General features: G+C 43.7%; 2 protein-coding genes across 5 annotated transcripts; one reads left to right on the forward strand and one right to left on the reverse strand.

The window, feature by feature from the left end:
- The first annotated feature begins 22 nt into the window (after positions 1-22).
- Positions 23-18,102, forward strand: napaa (N-ethylmaleimide-sensitive factor attachment protein, alpha a). 4 transcript variants are annotated; one of them, XM_014128955.3, is made up of 11 exons: positions 23-233; positions 1,676-1,758; positions 1,855-1,971; positions 2,168-2,214; positions 2,368-2,445; positions 2,749-2,804; positions 2,934-3,018; positions 9,910-10,014; positions 10,100-10,168; positions 10,337-10,387; positions 16,941-18,102. In XM_014128955.3, the coding sequence occupies exons 1-11, from the start codon at positions 139-141 to the stop codon at positions 17,040-17,042; spliced, it is 888 nt and encodes a 295-aa protein (XP_013984430.1). In that variant the 5' UTR covers positions 23-138; the 3' UTR covers positions 17,043-18,102. The 4 variants fall into 4 exon arrangements, with proteins under 4 accessions (XP_013984430.1, XP_013984431.1, XP_013984432.1 ...); XM_014128956.3 differs by lacking the exon at positions 10,337-10,387; XM_014128957.3 differs by lacking the exon at positions 9,910-10,014.
- Positions 18,103-18,214: 112 nt separating this feature from the next.
- LOC106563409 (radial spoke head protein 4 homolog A) lies at positions 18,215-25,844 on the reverse strand. The gene is made up of 7 exons (XM_082957572.1): positions 25,499-25,844; positions 25,173-25,416; positions 19,607-19,891; positions 19,066-19,515; positions 18,813-18,951; positions 18,558-18,675; positions 18,215-18,443 (listed from the first exon to the last, which is right to left on the reverse strand). Exons 1-7 carry the CDS (start codon positions 25,597-25,599, stop codon positions 18,215-18,217), a joined length of 1,566 nt encoding a protein of 521 aa, XP_082813698.1. The 5' UTR covers positions 25,600-25,844.
- Between the last annotated feature and the right edge of the window lie 174 nt (positions 25,845-26,018).

The following is a 26,018-nucleotide window of genomic DNA, read 5'->3' on the forward strand; positions in this document are numbered from 1 at the left end:
ACCTGATTTTACACTTCCGGTTTCAGTGTGACGTAACGCGTAGTTAAACATAAATACGTTTAACTGAGTTTACTGTTTTCTGCAGTGGATACCACGATCGATTTTCAGAGCTCACGAATAATCATTTGGTTTAAAAAGATGGATAATTCCGGGAAAGAGAAGGAGGCTTTGACTCTCATGACGGAGGCTGATAAAAAGATGAAATCCTCACGAGGATTTGGGACGTTGTTCGGGTAAACGCAAACTGGCCTAGCTAACCTTTGGTAGCTATCGTTGGCGTGTTTGTTTTGTATTAGCTAACGTTCGCCACTTGTTCCAGATCCCATACATTTATTTTAACATGAAAGTATGTAGCTGCGAAACACAATAAAAAACACTAAAATAATAACGTTATGTACAGTGACGATAACGTTAACTAACTAGCTATGTCCCACACCAAATGTTTAGCCACAGTCTACTCAGATTCCCTATTCATCTGTGGTCTACTGACAGTGTTGTCATTTCACTTTGCTGGCTCCATCTGTTAAGTGGTTTAGCCAACTCATTTTTGCTTCCCCCCCCCCAAAAAAAATATGTTTTTAAACAAGATAATGACAACATATCTCTGTTACTTTTCTGTTTCATGAGTTGCAGTTGTTTTGCATCATCTCTTTTTTTGTTGCTTCTCTTTATGAATTATCTTTATTCCATACTTAATAGTCTACGTATATATTATTATGATTTTATTTCCTAAATATTTCTCTAGTTTTTGGAATCAAACGAGGAAATTAGCATCAAAACATTACATTTACATTAAATATTACAAAAAGGATTTGAGATTGATTGCAAGAAAAGTTAAAATATCGACAATATCCCATAATTTGCCCCCTCCGCTTTCTTAATCATAAACTTTGTTAACATCCAATTGGCAACAGATTTTCATGCTACTATTCATAAATCCGCATTAAAAACTATATGTGCATTTTCCCAACAGAGATGTTTCCATCAAATTGGATTTGTTGCAGATAAAAGGCTGTGCGCGATGACGTAGTGCAAATAAAATATATTTTGCGGTTAAATTCCCATGTACGGAATAAAACATACACGTTAAATGAGTTTCCAACGGATTTTACACTCTACTGATGGTTATCACACTTTTTTTTGCTTTATATAGTCTGCTATTGGCAAGTGCACTCCAGCCCACAGCACTATCGAGGGTCTTATTCTGGTGACGCTGTAATCGAAGTTTGGCTGCCATTTGACAAACAAAAATAGTCTCGCTCTTTTGTCCATAATAATAATCTCATCATGTAGGCTATATGTGCTCTCTAGCCAATACCAGAGTTGGCACACTCGCTATATATCGCAATATTGTTTGGAAACCCATTTAACTTGTGTTTTTTATTCAGTACATGGGAATTTAACAGCAAAATATATGTTATGTGCACTACGTCATCACGCACAGACTTGTATATGCAACAAGTCAATTTGATGGGAACATCTCTGTTGGGAAAATAGGCATATTGTTTTTATACGGATTTTTAAATATTTGCATAAAAATCTGTCTCCAATTGGATGGGGAAAAAATATCGGGAACACCTTTTTTTTGTCTTGTTCCTTCATTGTCATGACCAACATGTTTTGATAGTGATATGTAGTATTAGGTCTAAATAATATTTTCTGTCTTTTTCTCCAGAGGTTCATCCCGCAAGTATGAGGAAGCCTGTGACATGTATGTGAGGGCAGCAAACATGTTCAAAATGGCCAAGAATTGGAGTGGTAAGATTTGGTTAGAATTGAATAGTGGACATTTAGAACTGCAAGGGGTGTGTGGGGTGTAACCAACATAATATCTTGGTTCATATTTTGTTCCAGCTGCTGGCAACGCATTTTCTCAAGCAGCACACCTTCATCTGCAGATGGACAACAAACTCGATGGAGCCATCAATTTCCTTGATGCAGGCAATGCTTTCAAAAAAGCAGACCCACAGGGTACATCCTGTTTTACTTTACACTCTGAAAAAGATTACAGTTGCATTATCAACATTATTGGGTTATGGGACAGATATATACACACACACACACACATGTTATTATATTCTCAAGGGTCGAGAATATATGCCACTGTATATGCCCTATTATAATGTAATTTGGGGTTTCTAATTGAATGTACTTTTTATCTCCACAGAGGCCATCAACTGCCTGAACCAAGCCATTGACATTTACACAGACATGGTGAGAAGCTGGGAGTATTTCTGCATTCACTACACAGTGTAATAATAAAGAAGTCAATCTCAAGCCTGCTCAATGATAGACAATTGTGCCTAGTGTTCAGGAGCACTGGTTGTATGGTGTGTTGATTATTATTTCACCTCTTCTTGTCTGCAGGGCCGTTTCACCATCGCAGCCAAACACCACATATCTATTGCTGAGATCTACGAGAGTGAGCTATTAGATGTTGATAAGGCCAGTCACTCACAAGAGCCTAATAGTGAATGTGGTATCCTGTAATGTATTTTATATTTTTTTTATTTCACCTTTATTTAACTAGGCACGTCAATTAAGAACAAATTCTTATTTACAATGACAGCCTACACCTGCCAAACCCGGACGATGCTGGGCCAATTGTGCGCTGACCTATGGGACTCCCAGTCATGGCCGGTTGTGATACAGCCTGGATGTACTGTTTTCATAGATCTTTCGCACATATTTCAGCCTTTGATATCAATGAGAGGCCATGAAAAGTAAATGTGAATTTTTTATCCACAGGCCATTTGTCACTATGAACAGGCAGCAGATTACTACAAAGGGGAAGAGTCAAAGAGGTATTTTAACATTCTTGCGTAATCCCTTATGGGATTTACTGGTGTATTCCATCCCAATTTTCATACTTTTCTCTTGGTGTTGTGTAAATGTCTTTTGAACTGATTATTTACTTGCCAATCTAATTGTAGTGCTGCAAATAAATGCCTTCTGAAAGTTGCTACCTACACTGCCCAACTGGAACAGTACCAGAAAGCCATTGACATTTATGAACAGGTGTGTATTAACTCATGTACATTGCATTCAGAAAGTATTTAGACCCCTTGACTTTTTCCACATTTTGTTACGTTACAGCCTTATTCGAAAATGTATTCAATTGTTTTTTTCCCCTCATCAATCTACACACAATACCCCATAATAACAAAGTGAAAACAGGTTTTTAGAAATACTTTATTTACATAAGTATTCAGACCCTTTGCTATGAGACTTGAAATTGAGCTCAGGTGCATCCTGTTTCCATTGATCATCCTTGAGATGTTTCTACAACTTGGAGTCCACCTGTGGTAAATTCAATTGATTGGACATGATTTGGAAAGGCACCCACCTGTCTATATAAAGTCCCACAGTTGACATTGCATGTCAGAGCAAAAACCAAGCCATGAGGTCAAAGGAATTGTCTGTAGAGCTCTGAGAGAGGATTGTGTCGTGGCACAGATCTGGGGAAGGGTAGTAAAATATTTCTGCAGCATTGAAGGCCCCCATGAACACAGTGGCCTCCATCATTCTTAAATGGAAGAAGTTTGTAACCACCAAGAATCTTCCTAGAGCTGGCCGCCCGGGAAAACTGAGCAATTGTGGGAGAATGGTCTTGGTCTGACAGAGCTCCAGAGTTCCTCTGTGGAGATGGGAGAACCTTCCAGAAGGACAACCATCTGTGCAGTACTCCACCTTTATGGTAGTGGCCAGACGGAAACCACTCCTCAGTAAAAGGCACATGACAGTCTGCTTGGAGTTTGCCAAAAGGCACCTAAAGGACTCACACCATGAGAAACAAGATCAAATCAAATTGTATTTGTAATATGCACCGAATACAACCTTACCGTGAAATGCTTACTTACAAGCCCTTAACCAACAATGCAGTTCAAGAAATAGAGTTAAGAAAATATGTACTAAATAAACTAAAGTGAATTAAAAAAAATAAAAAAATAAAGTAGCACAAGAAAATTACATAACAATATTGAGGCTACAGTGAGGGAAAAAAGTATTTGATCCCCTGCTGATTTTGTACGTTTGCCCACTGACAAAGAAATTATCAGTCTATAATTTTAATGGTAGGTTTATTTGAACAGTGAGAGACAGAATAACAAACAAATCCAGAAAAACACATGTCAAAAATGTTATAAATTGATTTGCATTTTAATGAGGGAAATAAGTATTTGACCCCTCTGCAAAACATGACTTAGTACTTGGTGGCAAAACCCTTGTTGGCAATCACAGAGGTCAGGCATTTGTTGTAGTTGGCCACCAGGTTTGCAGTACTTCTCTAAGTCGTTGAGGTTTCGAGGCTGACGTTAGGCAACTCGAACCTTCAGCTCCCTCCACAGATTTGGCTAGGCCACTCCAGGACCTTATTGTGTTTCTTCTTGAGCCACTCCTTTGTTGCCTTGGCCGTGTGTTTTGGGTCATTGTCATGCTGGAATACCCATCCACGACCCATTTTCAATGCCCTGGCTGAGGGAAGAAGGTTCTCACCCAAGATTTGACGGTACATGGCCCCGTCCATCGTCCCTTTGATGCGGTGAAGTTGTCCTATCCCCTTAGCAGAAATACACCCCCAAAGCATAATGTTTCCACCTCCATGTGTCACGGTGGGGATGTTGATCTTGGGGTCATAGGCAGCATTCCTCCTCCTCCAAACACGGCGGTCTCATCTGACCACAACTTTCACCCAGTTGTCCTCTGAATCATTCAGATGTTCATTGGCAAACTTCAGACGGGCATGTATATGTGCTTTCTTGAGCAGGGGGACCTTGCGGGCGCTGCAGGATTTCAGTCCTTCACGGCGTAGTGTGTTACCAATTGTTTTCTTGGTGACTATGGTCCCAGCTGCCTTGAGATCATTGACAAGATCCTCCCGTGTAGTTCTGGGCTGATTCCTCACCATTCTCATGATCATTGCAACTCCACGAGGTGAGATCTTGCATGGAGCCCCAGGCCGAGGGAGATTGACCGTTCTTTTGTGTTTCTTCCATTTGCGAATAATCGCACCAAATGTTGTCACCTTCTCACCAAGCTGCTTGGCGATGGTCTTGTAGCCCATTCCAGCCTTGTGTAGGTCTACAATCTTGTCCCTGACATCCTTGGAGAGCTCTTTGGTCTTGGCCATGGTGGAGAGTTTGAAATCTGATTGATTGATTGCTTCTGTGGACAGGTGTTTTTTATACAGGTAACAAACTGAGATTAGGAGCACTCGCTTTAAGAGTGTGCTCCTAATCTCAGCTCGTTACCTGTATAAAAGACACCTGGGAGCCAGAAATCTTTCTGATTTGAGAGGGGTTCAAATACTTATTTCCCTCATTAAAATGCAAATCAATTTATAACATTTTTGACTTGCGTTTTTCTGGATTTTTTTGTTGTTATTCTGTCTCTCACTGTTAAAATAAACCTACCATTAAAATGATAGACTGATAATTTCTTTGTCAGTGGGCAAACGTTCAAAATCAGCAGGGGATCAAATACTTTTTTCCCTCACTGTATATGCGGGGGTACAATTTAGTCGAGGTAAGTTGTAAAGTGACTATGCATAGATAATAAACAGCGAGTAGCAGCAGTGTAAAAACAAAGGGGAGGGGGTCTCAATGTTAATAGTCTGGGTGGCCATTTGAATTGTTCAGCAGACTTATGGCTTGGGGGTAGAAGCTGTTAAGGAGCCTTTTGGTCCTAGACTTGGCTCTCCGGTAGCAGAGAGAACAGTCTATGACTTTGGTGACTGGAGTCTTTGACAATTTTTTGGGCCTTCCTCTAACACGCCTAGTATATAGGTCCTGGATGTCAGGAATCTTGGCCTCAGTGATTTACTGGGCTGTACCTACTACCCTCTGTAGCGCCTTACGGTCAGATGCCGAGCAGTTGCCATACAGGCGGTGATACAACCAGTCAGGATGCTCTCGATGGTGCAGCTGTAGAACTTTTTGAGGATCTGGGAACCCATGCCAAATCTTTTCAGTCTCCTGAGGGGGAAAAGGTGTTGTCGTGCCCTCTTCACGGCTGTCTTGGTGTGTTTGGACCATGATAGTTCGTTGGTGATGTGGACACTAAGGAACTTGAAATTCTCGACCCGCTCTACTTCAGCCCTGTCGATGTTAATGGGGGCTTGTTCGGCCCTTCTTATCCACTTTCAGCTCCTTTATCTTGCACACATTGAGGGAGAGGTTGTTGTCCTGGCACCAGACTACCAGGTCTGACTTCCTCCCTATAGGCTGTCTCATCATTGTCGTTGATCAGGCTGTTGTGTCGTCAGCAAACTTAATGATGGTGTTGGAGTCGTGCTTGGCCACGCAGTTGTGGGTGAACAGGGCGTACAGGAGGGGACTAAGCATGCACCCCTGAGGGGTCCCAGTGTTGAGGATTAGTGTGGCAGATGTGTTGTTGCCTACCCTTACCACCTGGGGGCAGCCCATCAGGAAGTCCAGGATCTAGTTGCAGAGGGAGGTGCTTAGTCCCAGGGTCCTTAGTGCCCACAAAGATAGATAATCATTAAGCTATGTTGTTGAGCTGTAGTCAATGAACAGCATTCTTACATGGGTGTTCCTTTTGTCCAAGTGGGAAAGGGCAGTGTGACGTGCAATAGAGATTGCTTCATCTGTGGATCTGTTGGGGCAGTATGCGAATTGGAGTGGGTCTGGTGTTTCCGGCATGATGGTGTTGATGTGAGCCATGACCAGCCTTTCAAAGCACTTCATGGCTACTGACTTGAGTGCTACTGGCAGTAATAATTTAGGCAGGTTACCTTCGCTTTCTTGGGTACAGGGATTATGGTGGTCTGTTTGAAACATGTAGGTATTACAGACTTAGACAGGGAGAGGTTGAAAATGTCGGTGAAGACACTTGACAGTTGGTCCGCGCATGCTTTGAGTACACATCCTGGTAATCCATCTGGCCCTCGGCTTTGTGAATGATGACCAGTTTTAAAGGTCTTACTCACATCGGCTACGGAGAGCGTGATCACAGTCTTCTGGAACATCTGGTGCTCTCATGCATGCCTCAGTGTTGCTTGCTTTGAAGCGAGCATACAAGGCATTTAGCTTGTCTGGTAGGCTCGCATCACTGGGCAGCTCGCTGCTGGGTTTCCCTTTGTAGTCCGTAATATTTTTCAAGCCCTGCCACATCCGATGAGCGTCAGAGCCGTTGTAGTAGGATTCAATCTTTGTCCTGTGTTGACACTTTGCCTATTTGATGGTTCGTCTGAGGGTATAGCGGGATTTCTTTATAAGCGTCCGGATTAGTGTCCCGCTCCTTGAAAGCGGCAGCTCTAGCCTTCAGCTCAGTGCGGATGTTGTCTGTAATCCATTGCTTCTGGTTGGGACATGTACGTAGTACAGTCACTGTGGAACGACGTCGATGTACTTATTGATGAAGCCGGTGACTGAGGTGGTATATTCCTCAATGCCATTGAATAAATCCTGGAACATATTCCAGTCTGTGCTAGCAAAACAGTCCTGTAGCGTAGAATCCGCATCATCTGACCACTTCCATTTTGAGTGAGTCACTGGTAATTCCTGCTTTAGTTTTTGCTCGTAAGCAGGAATCAGGAGGATAGAATTATGGTCAGATTTGCCAAATGGGGGGCAAGGGAGAGCTTTGTATGTGTCTCAGTGTGTGGAGTAAAGGGGGTCTAGAGTTGTTTTTTTCCCCCCTCTGGCTGCACATGTGACATGCTGGTAGAAATGAGTTAAAACTGATTTAAGTATGCCTGCATTAAAGTCCCCGGCCACTAGGAGCGCCACTTCTGGATGAGCATTTTCTTGTTTGCTTATGGCCTTATTCAGCTCGTTGAGTGCGGTCTTAGTGCCAGCATCGGTTTGTGGTGGTTAAGACGGCTACGAATAATATAGATAAGAACTCTCTTGGTAGATGGTGTGGTCTACAACTTATCATGAGGTATTTTTCATTCAAGGGTTTTTCTTTATTTGACTATTTTCTACATTGTAGAATAATTGTGAAGACATCAAAAATATGAAATAACACATGTTGTAACGACAAAAAGTGTTAAACAAATCAAATAATTTTGATATTCTTCAAATAGCCACCCTTTGCCTTGATGACAGCTTTGCACACTCTTGGAATTTCTCTCGACCAGCTTCATGAGGTAGTCACCTGGAATGCATTTCAATTAACAGGTGTGCCTTCTTAAAAGTTAATTTGTGGAATTGCTTTCCTTTTTAATGCGTTTGTGCCAATCAGTTGTTGTAACAAGGTATGGGGGGTATACAGAAGATAGCTCTATTTGGTAAAATACATATTCCAATACATATTCCATATAAGTCCATATTATGGCAAGAACAGCTCAAATAAGCAAAGAGAAACGACAGTCCATCATTCCTTTGAACGTTTCTTCAAGTGCAGTCTCAAAAAACAAGCGCTATGATGAAACTGGCTCTCATGAGGACCGCCACAGGAATGGAAGACCCAGAGTTACCTCTGCTGCAGAGGATAAGTTCGTTAAAGTTACCAGCCCAGAAATTGCAGCCCAAATAAATGCTTCAGAGTTCAAGTAACAGACGCATCTCAACATCAACTGTTCATAGGAGACTGTGTGAATTAGGCCTTCATGGTCGAATTACTGCAAAGAAACCACTACTAAAGGACACCAATAAGAAGGAAAGACTTGCTTCGGCCAAGTATTACGAGCAATGGACATTAGACCGGTGGAAATTTGTCCCTTTGGTCTGGAGTCCAAATTGGAGATTTTTGGTTCTAACCGCTGTGTCTTTGTGAGACGGTGTGGGTGAACGAATGATCTCCGCATGTGTGGTTCCTACCCTTAAGCATGGAGGAGGAGGTGGTGTTATGGTGTGGGGGTGCTTTGCTGGTGACACGGTCTGTGATTTATTTAGAATTCAAGGCACGCTTAACCAGCATGGCTACCACAGCATTCTGCAGCGACACGCCATCCGGTTTGGGCTTAGTGGTACGATCATTCATTCTTCAACAGGACAATGACCCAACACACCTCCAGGCTGTGTAAGGGCTATTTTACCAAGAAGGAGAGTGATGGAGTGCTGCATCGGATGACCTGGCCTCCGCAATTCCCCGACCTCAACCAAATTGAGATGCTTTGGAATGAGTCAGACCGCAGAGTTAAGGAAAAGCAGCCAACAAGTGCTCAGCATATGTGGGAACTCCAAGACTGTTGGAAAAGTATTCCAGGTGAAGCTTGTTGAGAGAATGCCAAGAGTGTGCGAAGCTGTCAAGGCAAGGGTGGCTATTTGAAGAATCTCAAATAGAAAATGTATTTTGATTTATATAACACTTTTTTGGGTACTACATGATTTCATAGTTTTGATGTCTTCACAATTATTCTACAATGTAGAAAATAGTAAAAATAAAGAAAAACCCATGAATGAGTAGGTGTTATAAAACTTTTGACCGGTAGCGTAGATGCTCTGTCCTGACGATGTCGTCGTTCAGCCACGTCTCGGTAAAACTTAATATTTTACCGTTTTTTTTTTGTAATGTCCGGTTGGTAGGATAGTCTTAATTGTAGATCGCCCAGTTTGTTTTCCAATGATGGCACGTTGGCCAATAATACGGAGGGAAGTGGTGGTTTACCCACTCGTCTGCGAATTCTTACAAGGCACCCCACCCTCCTCCATCTTTTCTTCATGCTGATGATGGGGATTTGGTTCTTGTGTTGACAAAGCAGTATATCCATCGCATCGGACTCATTAAAGAAAATTATCTTTGTCCAGTTCGAGGTGAGGAATCGCTGTTCTGATGTCCAGAAGCTCTTTTCGGTCATAAGAGACGGCAGCATCAACATTGTGTACAAAATGAGTTTACAAACAATGTGAAAATACAGAAATAGCTCATTTTGGTTAGGAGCCCGTAAAACTTAGTGGGCTTTCCCAATTACCTTATTATGAGTTTGTTTTGTGTAATTCCTAGATCGGAACATATGCAATGGACAGCGTCCTGTTAAAGTATGGCGCTAAAGACCACTTCTTCAAAGCAGCTCTGTGTCACTTCTGTGTGGACATGCTTAATGCAAGGGTGAGCCTTTTATTTCTGTATACCTACATCACACAGCCTCTATGTACTAGTTTTGACCCTGTTCATATCTCTTGTCTACCAACAGCTGTCTGTACAGAGATATGAGGATATGTTTCCAGCCTTCTCAGACGCTAGAGAATGCAAACTGGTTAAGGTAAGTCTATTGTGTTTCAAAGTTAAACAGCTCTTTAAATGGCTTTTTATCTGAGTTGATCATTTATTGAACATTTATGGTTATTTGTAGTAGAAACCAAAAATAAAACATGGCATTTCCTGAGTGTTGTATTGTATACAATACATGTCTTTATGCTTATTTTAACAGAAACTTCTAGATGCATATGAGGAGCAGGATGTTGACGCATTCACTGATGCGGTAGGTTTTTTTTATACTTGCCATTCCATGATAACTGAATTAGAGGTCGACTGATTAATCGGAATGATCGATTAATTAGGGCCGATTTCAAGTTTTCATAACAATCGGTGATCGTCATTTTTGGACACCGATCATGGCCGATTACATTGCACTCCACGAGGAGACTGGGTGGCAGGCTGACTACCTGTTATGCAAGTGCAGCAAGGAGCCAAGATAAGTTGCTAGCTAGCATTAAACTTATCTTATAAAAAACAATCAATCTTAACATAATCACTAGTTAACTACACATGGTTGACGATATTACTAGTTTATCTAGCTTGTCCTGCGTTGCATATAATCGATGCGGTGCCTGTTAATTTATCATAGAATCATAGCCTACTTCGCCAAACGGGTGATTTAAGTGATTTAACCTCTCTCGGGTACGTGGGACGAAATCGTCCCACCTAGTCAACAGCCAGTGGAATCGAGTGGCGTGATATTCAAAAACCTTAAAAATGCTATAACTTCAATTTCTCAAACATATGACTATTTTACACCATTTTAAAGACGAGACTCGTTAATCTAACCACATTGTCTGATTTCAAAAAGGCTTTACAACGAAAGCAAAACATTAGATTATGTCAGGAGAGAACCCAGCCAGAAATAATCACACACCCATTTTTCAAGCTAGCATATAATGTCTCAAAAACCAAAATCACAGCTAAATGCAGCACTAACCTTTGATGATCTTCATCAGATGACACTCCTAGGACATTATGTTATACAATACATGCATGTTTTGTTCAATCAAGTTCATATTTATATCAAAAACCAGCTTTTTACATTAGCATGTGACGTTCAGAACTAGCAAACATACCGAAAACTTCCGGTGAATTTACTAAATTACTCACGATAAACGTTCACAAAAAACCTAACAATTATTTTAAGAATTATAGATACAGAACTCCTTTATGCAATCGCGGTGTCAGATTTTAAAATAGCTTTTCGGCAAAAGCACATTTTGCAATATTCTGAGTAGATAGCTCGCCATCACGGGCTAGCTAATTTGACACCCACCAAGTTTGGCGTTCACTAAACTCAGAATTACTATAAGAAAAATTGGATTACCTTTGCTGTTCTTCGTCAGAATGCAGTCCCAGGACTTCTACTTCATCACCCAATGTTGTTTTGGTTCCAAATAATCCATAGTTATGTTCAAATATCCTCTGTTTGGTCCGTGCGTTCAGGTCCCTATCCGAAGGGTGACGCGCGGGCGCATGTCGTGACAATTTTTTTTTAAATATTCCATTACCGTATTTCGAAGCATGTCAAACGCTGTTTAAAATACATTTTTATGCGATTTTTCTCGTAAAATAGCGATAATATTCCGACCGGGAGACGTTGTTTTCATTCAAAGACTGAAAGAAGAAAACGGTGTCTTCACGTGCGCGCCCGTGTCATTGTTCTCAGATCGACCACTATCCAGATGCGCTACTGTTTTTCAGCCAGGGACTGCAGAGTCATCATTCCCCGTTCTGGCGCCTTCTGAGAGCCTATGGGACCCTTAGAAAATGTCACGTTACAGCAGAGATCCTCTGTTTTCGATAAAGAGGCTATAGAAGGCCAAGAAATGGTCAGAGAGGGCACTTCCTGTATAGAATCTTCGCAGGTTTTGGCCTGCCATATGAGTTCTGTTATACTCACAGACACCATTCAAACAGTTTTAGAAACTTTAGGGTGTTTTCTATCCAAATCAAACAATTATATGCATTTTCTAGTTTCTGGGCAGGAGTAATAACCAGATTAAATCGGGTATGTTTTTTTATCCGGACGTGAAAATATTGCCCCCTACCCAAGAGAGGTTATCAAGCGCATTCGCGAAAAAAGCGCCTTTCTTAAAATCAATACACAAGTATATATTTTTAAACCTCCGTATTTAGTTAATATTGCCTGCTAACAAATTTATTTTAACTAGGGAAATTGTGTCACTTCTCTTGCGTTCTGTGCAACAGAGTCAGGGTATATGCAGCAGTTTGGGCCACCTGGCTCGTTGCGAACTGTGAAGACCATTTCTTCCTAACAAAGACAGCCTACTTCGCCAAATGGGGGATGATTTAACAAAAGCACATTTGTGAAAAAAGCACAGTCGTTGCACAAATGTACCTAACCATAAACATGAATGCCTTTCTTAAAATCAATACACAGAAATATATATTTTTAAACCTGCATATTTAGTTAAAAGAAATTCATGTTAGCAGGCAATATTAAACTAGGGAAATTGTGTCACTTCTCTTGCGTTCATTGTACGCAGAGTCCGGGTATATGCAACAGTTTGGGCTGCCTGGCTCGTTGCGAACTAATTTGCCAGAATTTTACTTCATTATGACATACATTTTACATTTTACATTTTAGACATTTAGCAGACGCTCTTATCCAGAGCGACTTACAAATTGGTGCATTCACCTATAATATCCAGTGGAACAACCACTTTACAATAGTGCATCTAAATCTTTTAAGGGGGGGGTTAGAAGGATTACTTTATCCTATCCCAGGTATTCCTTGAAGAGGTGGGGTTTCAGGTGTCTCCGGAAGGTGGTGATTGACTCCGCTGTCCTGGCGTCGTGAGGGAGCTTGTTCCACCATTGGGGTGCCAGAGCAGCGAACAGTTTTGACTGGGCTGAGCGGGAACTGTGCTTCCTCAGAGGTAGGGAGGCGAGCAGGCCAGAGGTGGATGAACGGAGTGCCCTTGTTTGGGTGTAGGGCCTGATCAGAGCCTGAAGGTACGGAGGTGCCGTTCCCCTCACAGCTCCGTAGGCAAGCACCATGGTCTTGTAGCGGATGCGAGCTTCGACTGGAAGCCAGTGGAGAGAGCGGAGGAGCGGGGTGACGTGAGAGAACTTGGGAAGGTTGAACACCAGACGGGCTGCGGCGTTCTGGATGAGTTGTAGGGGTTTAATGGCACAGGCAGGGAGCCCAGCCAACAGCGAGTTGCAATAATCCAGACGGGAGATGACAAGTGCCTGGATTAGGACCTGCGCCGCTTCCTGTGTGAGGCAGGGTCGTACTCTGCGAATGTTGTAGAGCATGAACCTACAGGAACGGGTCACCGCCTTGATGTTGGTGGAGAACGACAGGGTGTTGTCCAGGGTTACGCCAAGGCTCTTAGCACTCTGGGAGGAGGACACAAGGGAGTTGTCAACCGTGATGGCGAGATCATGGAACGGGCAGTCCTTCCCCGGGAGGAAGAGCAGCTCCGTCTTGCCGAGGTTCAGCTTGAGGTGGTGATCCGTCATCCACACTGATATGTCTGCCAGACATGCAGAGATGCGATTCGCCACCTGGTTGTCAGAAGGGGGAAAGGAGAAGATTAATTGTGTGTCATCTGCATAGCAATGATATGAGAGACCATGTGAGGATATGACAGAGCCAAGTGACTTGGTGTATAGCGAGAATAGGAGCGGGCCAAGAACAGAGCCCTGGGGGACACCAGTGGTGAGAGCACGTGGTGCGGAGACAGATTCTCGCCACGCCACCTGGTAGGAGCGACCTGTCAGGTAGGACGCAATCCAAGCGTGCGCGGTGCCGGAGATGCCCAGCTCGGAGAGGGTGGAGAGGAGGATCTGATGGTTCACGGTATCAAAGGCAGCAGATAGGTCTAGAAGGATGAGAGCAGAGGAGAGAGAGTTAGCTTTAGCAGTGCGGAGAGCCTCCGTGACACAGAAGAGCAGTCTCAGTTGAATGCCCAGTCTTGAAACCTGACTGATTAGGATCAAGAAGGTCATTCTGAGAGAGATAGCAAGAGAGCTGGCCAAGGACGGCGCGTTCGAGAGTTTTGGAGAGAAAGGAAAGAAGGGATACTGGTCTGTAGTTGTTGACATCGGAGGGATCGAGTGTAGGTTTTTTCAGAAGGGGTGCAACTCTCGCTCTCTTGAAGACGGAAGGGACGTAGCCAGCGGTCAAGGATGCGTTGATGAGCGAGGTGAGGTAGGGGAGAAGGTCTCCGGAAATGGTCTGGAGAAGAGAGGAGGGGATAGGGTCAAGTGGGCAGGTTGTTGGGCGGCCGGCCGTCACAAGACGCGAGATTTCATCTGGAGAGAGAGGGGAGAAAGAGGTCAAAGCACAGGGTAGGGCAGTGTGAGCAGGACCAGCAGTGTCGTTTGACTTAGCAAACGAGGATCGGATGTCGTCAACCTTCTTTTCAAAATGGTTGACGAAGTCATCCGCAGAGAGGGAGGAGGGGGGGGGGGGGAGGGGGAGGAGGATTCAGGAGGGAGGAGAAGGTAGCAAAGAGCTTCCTAGGGTTAGAGGCAGATGCTTGGAGTTTAGAGTGGTAGAAAGTGGCTTTAGCAGCAGAGACAGAAGAGGAAAATGTAGAGAGGAGGGAGTGAAAGGATGCCAGGTCCGCAGGGAGGCGAGTTTTCCTCCATTTTCGCTCGGCTGCCCGGAGCCCTGTTCTGTGAGCTCGCAGTGAGTCGTCGAGCCACGGAGCAGGAGGGGAGGACCGAGCCGGCCTGGAGGATAGGGGACAGAGGAAATCAAAGGATGCAGAGAGGGAGGAGAGGAGGGTTGAGGAGGCAGAATCAGGAGATAGGTTGGAGAAGGTTTGAGCAGAGGGAAGAGATGATAGGATGGAAGAGGAGAGAGTAGCGGGAGAGAGAGAGCGAAGGTTGGGACGGCGCAATACCATCCGAGTAGGGGGAGAGTGAGAAGTGTTGGATGAGAGCGAGAGGGAAAAGGATACAAGGTAGTGGTCGGAGACTTGGAGGGGAGTTGCAATGAGATTAGTGGAAGAACAGCATCTAGTAAAGATGAGGTCAAGCGTATTGCCTGCCTTGTGAGTAGGGGGGGAAGGTGAGAGGGTGAGGTCGAAAGAGGAGAGGAGTGGAAAGAAGGAGGCAGAGAGGAATGAGTCGAAGGTAGACGTGGGGAGGTTAAAGTCACCCAGAACTGTGAGAGGTGAGCCATCCTCAGGAAAGGAACTTATCAAGGCGTCAAGCTCATTGATGAACTCTCCAAGGGAACCTGGAGGGCGATAAATGATAAGGATGTTAAGCTTGAAAGGGCTGGTAACTGTGACAGCATGGAGTTCAAATGAGGAGATAGACAGATGGGTCAGGGGAGAAAGAGTGAATGTCCACTTGGGAGAGATGAGGATTCCAGTGCCACCACCCCGCTGGCTCGATGCTCTAGGGGTATGCGAGAACACGTAGTCAGACGAGGAGAGAGCAGTAGGAGTAGCAGTGTTATCTGTGGTGATCCATGTTTCCGTCAGCGCCAGGAAGTCTAGGGACTGGAGGGTAGCATAGGCTGAGATGAACTCAGCCTTGTTGGCAGCAGACCGGCAGTTCCAGAGGCTGCCGGAGACCTGGAACTCCACGTGGGTCGTGCGCGCTGGGACCACCAGGTTAGAGTGGCAGCGGCCACGCGGTGTGGAGCGTTTGTATGGCCTGTGCAGAGGAGAGAGAACAGGGATAGGCAGACACATAGTAGACATACATTGCACAACCTTCAATGTTAACAGGAATATTTAGACTTATGGATGCCACCCGTTAGATAAAATACGTAACGGTTCCGTATTTCACTGAAAGAATAAAAGTTTTATTTTCGAAATGATAGTTTCCGGATTTGACCATGTTAATGACCTAAGGCTCGTATTTCTGTGTGTTATAATTAAGTCTATGATTTGATATTTGATAGAGCAGTCTGACTGAGCGGTGGTAGGCAGCAGCAGGCTCGTAAGCATTCATTCAAACAGCACTTTCGTGCGTTTGCCAGCAGCTCTTCGCAATGCTTCAAGCACAGCTCTGTTTATGACTTCAAGGCTATCAACTCACGAGATTAGGCTGGTGTAACCGATGTGAAATGGCTAGCTAGTTAGCGGGGTGCGCGCTAATAGCCTTTCAAACGTCACTCGCTCTGAGACTTGGAGTAGTTGTTCCCCTTGCTTTGCAAGGGCCACGGCTTTTATGGAGCGATGAGTAACGATGCTTCGAGGGTCGCTGTTTTCGATGTGTTCCTGGTTCGAGCCCAGGTAGGGGCGAGGAGAGGGACGGAAGCTATACTGTTACACTGGCAATACTATAGTGCCTATAAGAACATCCAATAGTCAAAGGTATATGAAATACAAATGGTATAGAGAGAAATAGTCCTATAATAACCTCAACCTAAAACTTCTTACCTAGGCATGTTGAAGATTCATGTTAAAAGGAACCACCAGCTTTCATATGTTCTGAGCAAGGAACTTAAACATTAGCTTTTTTACATGGCACATATTGCACTTTTACTTTCTTCTCCAACACTTTGTTTTTGCATTATTTAAACCAAATTGAACATGTTTCATTATTTATTTGAGGCTAAATTGATTTGATTGATGTATTATATTAAGTTAAAATAAAAGTGTTCATTCAGTATTGTTGTAATTGTCATTATTACAAATAAATAAAAATCGGCCGATCAATCGGTATCGGCTTTTTTGGTCCTCCAGTAATCAGTATCGGCATTGAAAAATTATAATTGTTCGACCTCTTAACTGAATTATGTTTGTCTATTAAACCATTTCTTCTTCTCTTAACAGGTGAAGGACTTTGACTCCATCTCAAGATTGGATCAGTGGAACACTACTATGTTACTGAGGATAAAGAAACAAATACAGGATGACGAGAGTGACCTTCGCTAATCCCCTCCCCTCTACTAATCCATCAGAACTAATCATCATCTCCCTCACTACTCCTGAAACTTTATCACATCACATTCCTGAATAACTTACCAATCTTAAATGTTTCTCTCTGAGTGGTTTCATCCTTTAATCACCAGGCATTGAACCCTTTAGTGTTTCATAACTGTCTATCCACTTATCAATCTGTGTGATGTGTTGTCAAGCAATAAGGGTCCTGGCCCAGACCCCAAAGAACTGGCTAAACCCTGTGTAGAATAGCACCAGGTAGATAAAGGTGTAGCCTACTGTACTAGCTAGCCCATCCAAATGAGGTGGATAATAACTTTGTTGTAGTTTTTTCTGTTGTGTTGTGTAATAGTAATTCCACACAACTGTCTTAAGTGTTAATGGTTTTAGGTCATTTCTGACCTGGACAGTTCCAGAGGCAACAGTATATTCTACTAGAACATACAGTATATGTCTTAAATTGGTTAGTTAATTAAAAACAATGTTTTAGTCATAAGTTGAGGCGTCTACTGTTAAATATATTGGTCATTGCTCAATTATGCTGCTGTTGTGTTACACAATAGCAAAGTCTCATCAGCCAACATTTTTTTTAGTTGCTATCTTATATTGAATTAAGACTTTGGAAGAGATGGAACACATGTTTTTAACTCTGTTGATGAGTATAATTATTTCAGTGGGTCTACTATCAGCCATTCATTCCCCTTTTAATCATTATTTATTGATCTCTGAACTGTGAACATTTTGAATTTTGTTTCATTATTATACTGTAGATACTATTTTTATGTTGTCATTCCAAAGGAGACCTCTTTAAATTCCTACACAGGAAGCTGGATTACCTCAGTGCTATTGGCAGAACTAGGATGATTCCATGGATTAACCTTCCATGGATTAAACATTTGGTTTTCATTTATCTTCTGGCTTGATTAATAAGAGGTAACATGTACATTAAAGTATGCATTACTCAAACAGCTGTATTACACAGCTACAGATGACTGTGATTGAAGGATGTGCAAGTTTGCAGTGAAACAATAAAAGCAGTTCATTATCCATATAATTGTCTGCCTCATTTGATCTGTGAATTGTTTAGTTTGTGCTTTCTTGACAAATTATGGCTTTAGTCAACAGTCAATTTTGTAATGTAGTGTCTGTTTCCTACAAAGTCTTCCTCAATCATCATCCTCTTCATCTCCACCCAGGCCCTCTGTCTCATCTTGGGCAGTCTTCTGCTCCTCCAGGGCTGCTTTCAGGGCCTGCTCTTCCTCCAGACTAGGGTCCAGGGCCTCTGTGATCTCTGGCCCGCTGGTGTATTCTCGCTGGGGCATTGTTGGAAAAGTTGGGGTGTAGGCTTCCCCTGCAAATGTCAGGCCCCAGCCAAAGTATATGTTCTCAAACTTCCTAAATTAGGAAACAACAAAAACATTTATTTGATTGGGGATGTTGTCTATGCCACAGTTACAACAACATAACATTCCCTGAATAACATTCAGAAAATAAAGAACCCAAACTTACTTTCCACTGGCATAAGCATAAGCCCCTGGCCAGAGGTTGGAGCGTAGCACTGCAATAGCAAACTGAGAGATGAGGGTGGAGGACATCTTGGAGCTCCAGGGAGGGGTGGTGGTAATCTCTGAAACGCACATACAAGCAAAAAGTCAAAATGTGTTTAATACATAAAATGTTTTATAACAGACAACATGCTACCAGAATCGAGTGAAAATGTCTCTTCACCTTATCGTAGGCCAACACAGACTAGAATAGACTGACCTGCATCCTCAGAGAGTGGTGTGAGGAGGGGGGGGCCCACCTCTGGCTCAGGCTCATCAGCCTCCTTCACCTCTTCATCTGCTTCCTCCTCAAAGTCATCCTCAGGCTTCTCAGCCAGGTTCACCCACACACAGCGACCCTAGGAGAGGCCATATGATAATTTACAGGGCAACAAAAAAAATGGTCTGGAGTATACCTGAAAATTGCTGATCAAAATCACACAGAAAAATGAATGTTTTTGAGTCAGCGTTACCTGTTGGAGAATGTGTTGAACATGATGCACCCAGGTGGATAGAGATTCTGCCATTTCAGGAACAGGAATACCCTCAAAGTCAGGATTCTCTTCAAAGCTGTCTCGGGCTCCCTCCTCTACCTCCTCACCTTCCTCCTCTCCAAACTGGTAGAACCCGAGTGGACTAACCTGTGTGCCGGCAGAGATGCGAGCAATTTGGGCTCGCAAATAGTTGGCCTCATTGCCAGGGAAAGGAGGATAGCTGACGATGGGGGCATCCAGTCTCCCTGTGAAGAATTTGCGGATGTGGCGCGCAGCTGTAATCTGGGTAGGAGTGACAGTGGGCAGCCTCATCCAGGGAAGGCCAGGCTCTCTGCACACAAAGTAAGTGAATTTGTTCACACCTGTGCGGTTGTCCTCCGTTGGCACCACAGGTGGCGGCTTGAAAGTGGATCTTGGGAGTGTATCAATCTAAAAAGCAAAGTCATTATACATTTTTCATAAAAGAAGAAACGTAATATGAAAGCAACATACAGTCAGACAGGTTTTTTCAGTAACTCACCACTTCCACCACCTCAGCATCATCCCGAGGTTCTCCTTCTGCGTCTTCCGCTGTTTCCTCATTAATCCCTTCCTCCTCCCCATCTCTGTACTCACCCTCAGCAACAAGATAGTTGCCCTCTGTGCCCAGGATTTTACCCCAGAGTCGGCAGCGTGCTAGTGGTTGGGAATTTACCAACTTCTTGAGTGCCAGGAAAACCCTCAGCATCTCCTCTCTGCCCAGTCCCACTCCAGCCTGCTCCAGTAAGAAGCCAACTTCACTCACATTGGGGAGCGGTGTTTCTACCTAATGAGACAGACACATTGAACTAATTATTGATCACACTATACAACTTGCTCATTCAGTCCCCAGATCAGTCTTGGTAAAGTGAATGTGCAAGGACCACTATCGTAATTTGTTTTCTTACCAGTTCCTCCTCTTGGTAAAGTGACCTGATTTTGGAAAAGAAAATGAGGGGTGTCACTGCGCAGAAATATACTGCTCAAAAAAATAAAGGGAACACTTAAACAACACATCCTAGATCTGAATGAAAGAAATAATCTTATTAAATACTTTTTTCTTTACATAGTTGAATGTACTGACACAAAATCACACAAAAATAATCAATGGATATCCAATTTATCAACCCATGGAGGTCTGGATTTGGAGTCACACTCAAAATTAAAGTGGAAAACCACACTACAGGCTGATCCAACTTTGATGTAATGTCCTTAAAACAAGTCAAAATGAGGCTCAGTAGTGTGTGTGGCCTCCACGTGCCTGTATGACCTCCCTACAACGCCTGGGCATGCTCCTGATGAGGTGGCGGATGGTCTCCTGAGGGATCTCCTCCCAGACCTGGACTAAAGCATCCGCCAACTCCTGGACAGTCTGTGGTGCAACGTGGCGTTGGTGGATGGAGCGAGACATGATGTCCTAGATGTGCTCAATTGGATTCAGGTCTGGGGAACGGGCGGGCCAGTCCATAGCATCAATGCCTTCTTCCTCTTGCAGGAACTGCTGACACACTCCAGCCACATGAGGTCTAGCATTGTCTTGCATTAGGAGGAACCCAGGGCCAACCGCACCAGCATATGGTCTCACAAGGGGTCTGAGGATCTCATCTCGGTACCTAATGGCAGTCAGGCTACCTCTGGCGAGCACATGGAGGGCTGTGCGGCCCCCCAAAGAAATGCCACCCCACCCACCGCCAAACCGGTCATGCTGGAGGATGTTGCAGGCAGCAGAACGTTCTCCACGGCGTCTCCAGACTCTGTCACGTCTGTCACATGTGCTCAGTGTGAACCTGCTTTCATCTGTGAAGAGCACAGGGCGCCAGTGGGGAATTTGCCAATCTTGGTGTTCTCTGGCAAATGCCAAACGTCCTGCATGGTGTTGGGCTGTAAGCACAACCCCCACCTGTGGACGTCGGGCCCTCATACCACCCTCATGGAGTCTGTTTCTGACCGTTTGAGCAGACACATGCACATTTGTGGCCTGCTGGAGGTCATTTTGCAGGGCTCTGGCAGTGCTTCTCCTGCTCCTCCTTGCACAAAGACGGAGGTAGCGGTCCTGCTGCTGGGTTGTTGCCCTCCTACGGCCTCCTCCACGTCTCCTGATGTACTGGCCTGTCTCCTGGTAGCGCCTCCATGCTCTGGACACTACGCTGACAGACACAGCAAACCTTCTTGCCACAGCTCGCATTGATGTGCCATCCTGGATGAGCTGCACTACCTGAGCCACTTGTGTGGGTTGTAGACTCCGTCTCATGCTACCACTAGAGTGAAAGCACCGCCAGCATTCAAAAGTGACCAAAACATCAGCCAGGAAGCATAGGAACTGAGAAGTGGTCTGTGGTCCTCACCTGCAGAACCACTCCTTTATTGGGGGTGTCTTGCTAATTGCCTATAATTTCCACCTGTTGTCTATTCCATTTGCACAACAGCATGTGAATTTATTGTCAATCAGTGTTGCTTCCTAAGTGGACAGTTTGATTTCACAGAAGTGTGATTGACTTGGAGTTACATTGTGTTGTTTAAGTGTTCCCTTTATTTTTTGAGCAGTGTATATAAAAAACAATGGAATGGAACTATATTTTACTATCAAATTTCACTACAGCACTTATCAGGGCCGTTCCTTGCCGTTCTGCCAGACCAATGCTGCCCGAAAACTAGAATAGTCCCTTTAAGCAAAATGAAAGGTGAAAATATATTTTCTGTATGTTTAAAATACATATTTTCCAGGACGTTGAAAAGCCATCTTTTTCGGACGTTGAAAAATACGCATTTTCCGGATGTTGAAATCAGGTTCGTTTTGGGTTCTGAAAGAAAGTTAAAAAAAAACGTATTTTCCTGACGTTGAAAATATGTATTTTCCGGATGTTTAAATCAGGCAAATGTTTGGTTCTGAATGAATGTTGAAAATAATATCTGTTTGGGCCAAATCAAGGCTGGTCCAGACTGGACAAAATCACCAAAAATAGACCTCTATGATTGGTCAATGTCTGGTTCAGATTTGGTCCAGACCAGACCGAACCAAAAATCAATGACCGTGAGAATTGAAATAAAGGCCAGTCTGGACCACACCAAATCTGAACCAAACATCGACGTCTATGACTGGTTCAGATTTGTTCCGGACCGGACCAAAAACCAATGTCTGTGGATGTGGAAATCAAGACCTGTCCCTAACTGCACCAAAAAAGACATTCGAAAGGCGTCGCCCGGCCGTGCTTACTGAGGTGTAGCCTACAGTGTTGCCTGAAATTACATTTTATGAATTTCCATCTGTGGTAAGCCTACCGTTTGTAAAACACAAATAAGTCCAAAAAACGTCGGCTCGTGCTTACTGGGGTGTAGCCTACCATTTCGGCCCGCAATTTAATTTTATGAATGCCCATCCATGTGGTATAGGCTCAGCGTTTGTAAAACAGGCCATTACATCTGCTTTATTAGTCCTGATTCCTGTGACTAATCAATTTGGCTATTTAAACTCTGAATATCTGCTACCAAACTTTATACGGAGTTATAGTGAGCCTATTTGCTATGTGTTTACACAGCGGGAAATGCAGAAGTATTTTATTTTTCGTTATGATCAGCTTGTCAAAAATCTACTGATACAAACAGGAAACCACATTGATCATGACAATGGGGTGAAACTTATGGAAAACAGTTGTCATTGTCCATTCCATATTGTCCATTTTACTTTGACCTGTGCTGTTTTTAGGGTATGTTGTTTGTTAAAATGACAGCGCTTTTTTTATTTGATTGAGCGCCATTTAGGTTAGGCTATTTGATCTGAAAAACCTGCATTATGTAAAAAGTGTCTCATTACATTGTCATACATTTTCTCTCCAGCCTGTAGACTAATGAAAAGGTCACAAACTATTTCTACCATATCCTATATCTGCTACATGATTTATGTACGATTTTTAGATGCGATTTTTTTAGGAACGTTGGTGGAGCGCTGCAGCGATGCATCTCTCCAACAGCACCCTGGAGAGGCGCGCTGGGAATGGACAAGCTAAATATTTTGCGGCCCATATGCCACTGTTTGAGAGAAATGTATATTATTTTTTGACAGAATTATGTGAGTTTTTTTGTGTTGTTGTTAGTGGTGCGTATCGGCCAGTTTAGCTCATAAAGTGCCGCCCTCATCAATATGCCACCACAGGCGCCCAATGAGCGGGCCGGCAGTGAGTACTTTCAAATATTTGTATTAATTATAACACAGAAATGTATTACCCCTCCACCGTTTTCTTAATCTTAGCCTATTTAGTCATTTTTGAATCACCCAAGTTTGGTAGCCTATGCTGTTGGATGCACTTTCTGACCATGGGCATGGTTGATCATGCGGTGGTTACAATGTATCACTAACTAAACGTTCTCATAAAAGGTCGGCTGCAAAGCCGCTGGAGCAAACGATTTGGGTACAGGGATATACATCATTTTAAATGCGAATACAGCGTTTTATTATTGATAGGCTGGCTATATCAGCCTCAATGTAACTTCAGAGTTGCTTTTTTCTTTCTGAGGACTTTCCGGGGACAGCTCTAGACAGGACACCTAAATCGGGGTCGTCACTGGTTACCACAGTCACAGAGATATTTCTAAAATGTATCTTCTTAAAATCTCATTTTAAACCTAACCCCACTGCTAGCCTTGTGCCTAACCCTAACCTTAAATTAAGACCAAAAAGTACATTTTTTTCCCCCCAATGAATTTTTACAATATAGACGTTGTGGCTGTGGTAAATAGTGCGTTCAGTTTGCTGAACAACACGTTTTCCCAAAAACGTTCCTGAACAGACTTTGAGATACACTACATGACCAAAACTATGTGGTCACCTGCTCATTGAACATCTCATTCCAAAATCATGGGCATTAATAAAGAGTTGGTCCTCGCCTTTGCTGCTATAACAGCCTCCACTCTTCTGGGAAGGCTTACCACTAGATGTTGGAACATTGCTGTGGGAACTTGCTTCCATTCAGCCACAAGAGCATTAGTGAGGTCTGGCTGTGTTGGGCAATTAGGCCTGGCTCGCAGTCGGCATTCCAATTCATCCCAAAGGTGTTTGATGGGGTTGAGGTCAGGGCTCTGTGCAGGCCAGTGAAGTTCTTCCACACCGATCTCGACAAACCATTTCTGTATGGACCTCGCTTTGTGCACGGGGGCATTGTCATGCTGAAATAGGAAAGGGCCTTCCCCAAACTGTTGCCACAAAGTTGGAAGCACAGAATCGTCTAGAATGTCAATGTATGCTGTAGCGTTAAGATTTCCCTTCACTGGAACTAAGGGGCTTAGCCAGAACCATGAAAAACAGCCCCAGAACATTATTCCTCCTCCTACAAACTTCACAGTTGGCACTATGCATTCAGGCAGGTAGCGTTCTCCTGGAATCCTCCAAACCCAGATTCGTCCGTCGGACTGTCAGATGGTGAAGCGTGACTCATCACTCCAGAGAACACGTTTCCACTGCTCCAGAGTCCAATGGCGGTGAGCTTTACATCACTCCAGCCGATGCTTGGCATTGTGCATGTGTGTGGCTGCTCGGCCTTGGAAACCCATTTCATGAAGCTCCCGACGAACAGTTCTTGTGCTTTCGTTGCTTCAAGAGGCAGTTTGGAACTCGGTAGTGAGTGTTGCAACCGAGGACAGACGCGCTTCAGCACTCTGCGGTCCCATTCTGTGAGCTTGCGTAGCCTACCACTTCACGGCTGAGCCGTTGTTGCTCCTAGACGTTTCCACTTCGCAATAACAGCACTTACAGTTGACCGGGGCAGCTCTAGGAGGGCAGATATTAGACAAACTGACTTGTTGGAAAGGTGGCATCCTATGACGGTGCCACGTTGAAATTCACTGAGCTCTTCAATACGGGCCATTCTACTGCCAATGTTTGTCTATGGAGATTGCATGGCGGTGTGCTCAAATGTATAGACCTGTCAGCAACGGGTGTGGCTGAAATAGCTGAATCCACTAATTTGAAGGGGTGTCCACATACTTTGTGTATATATTGTGTGTTTGTTTTTCCACAGGTCATTCAGTACTGCAGCGTTTCCGTTCAATTGAACGTTCTATTACATTTTTGGTACTGAACGCAGCCCTGGCCACCTTACCTCTTGGTCACCATCATCACCCCCTCCCCATGAAAACAGCAACATCTGCTGCTCAGCCAGGAGATGTGCAGCAGGCGACAGAGGTATGTCTCTCAATGTGCTCTGCTTGTCCAGCAGCAATCCCCGCTTCACCTCATGGCTCATGTCTTCAATTACGTCAACCACATTTTCTGGGCGCTCATCCATCACCTTGGTCAGTACCCGTGCCAAATGGTCATAGCTGGAAAGGTTGGAGAAGAGTGTCATACTTTACTTACACACTAGCATCACCCATCCACTATTGCTTTCATACAAATACTCACAGGTTGAGGTTACTTGTTGTACTATTTTTTAGCATAAAGGCCTTGAAGCAGATCGATGTCTGCTCCCTTTGATCGTTCAGTGGTGCTCCCTCTGACTCCATATTTCTTTCGTTCCCAACAAAACAGAAAACAACTCGCTAACACACAGTACCGCGCTTAAGTTTAGGTTGTTTATCATGCGTTAGAAATCAACACTTTTCCAAAACATTAAAAAGGCCAATATCAACAGATAGCTTTTGAAAATTGCTATCCAAGTTCCTTTCCAGAAAGTCCACGTTACCAGCGGCCTGTTTCTAGGGTAAATAATACTGTTGCTGTGCTCGTGGTACTTCATGCATAAAATGTCCACAAGCCGCAGCATATCCTCCACTCCTAACAGTCTTTAAAAATGTAATGACATGCAGGATCTTGCTGCAGGTTGTCTCAATCGAAGCATGAAATAAAGGTTGAATTCACTGACCACCTTTGACAGAGAGTTGATCAGTACACATATGCTATACATATTTTGTATATTTAGGGC

Source organism: Salmo salar, chromosome 11 (assembly GCF_965601325.2).
Source record: "Salmo salar chromosome 11, fSalSal1, whole genome shotgun sequence".
NCBI lineage: Eukaryota > Metazoa > Chordata > Actinopteri > Salmoniformes > Salmonidae > Salmo > Salmo salar.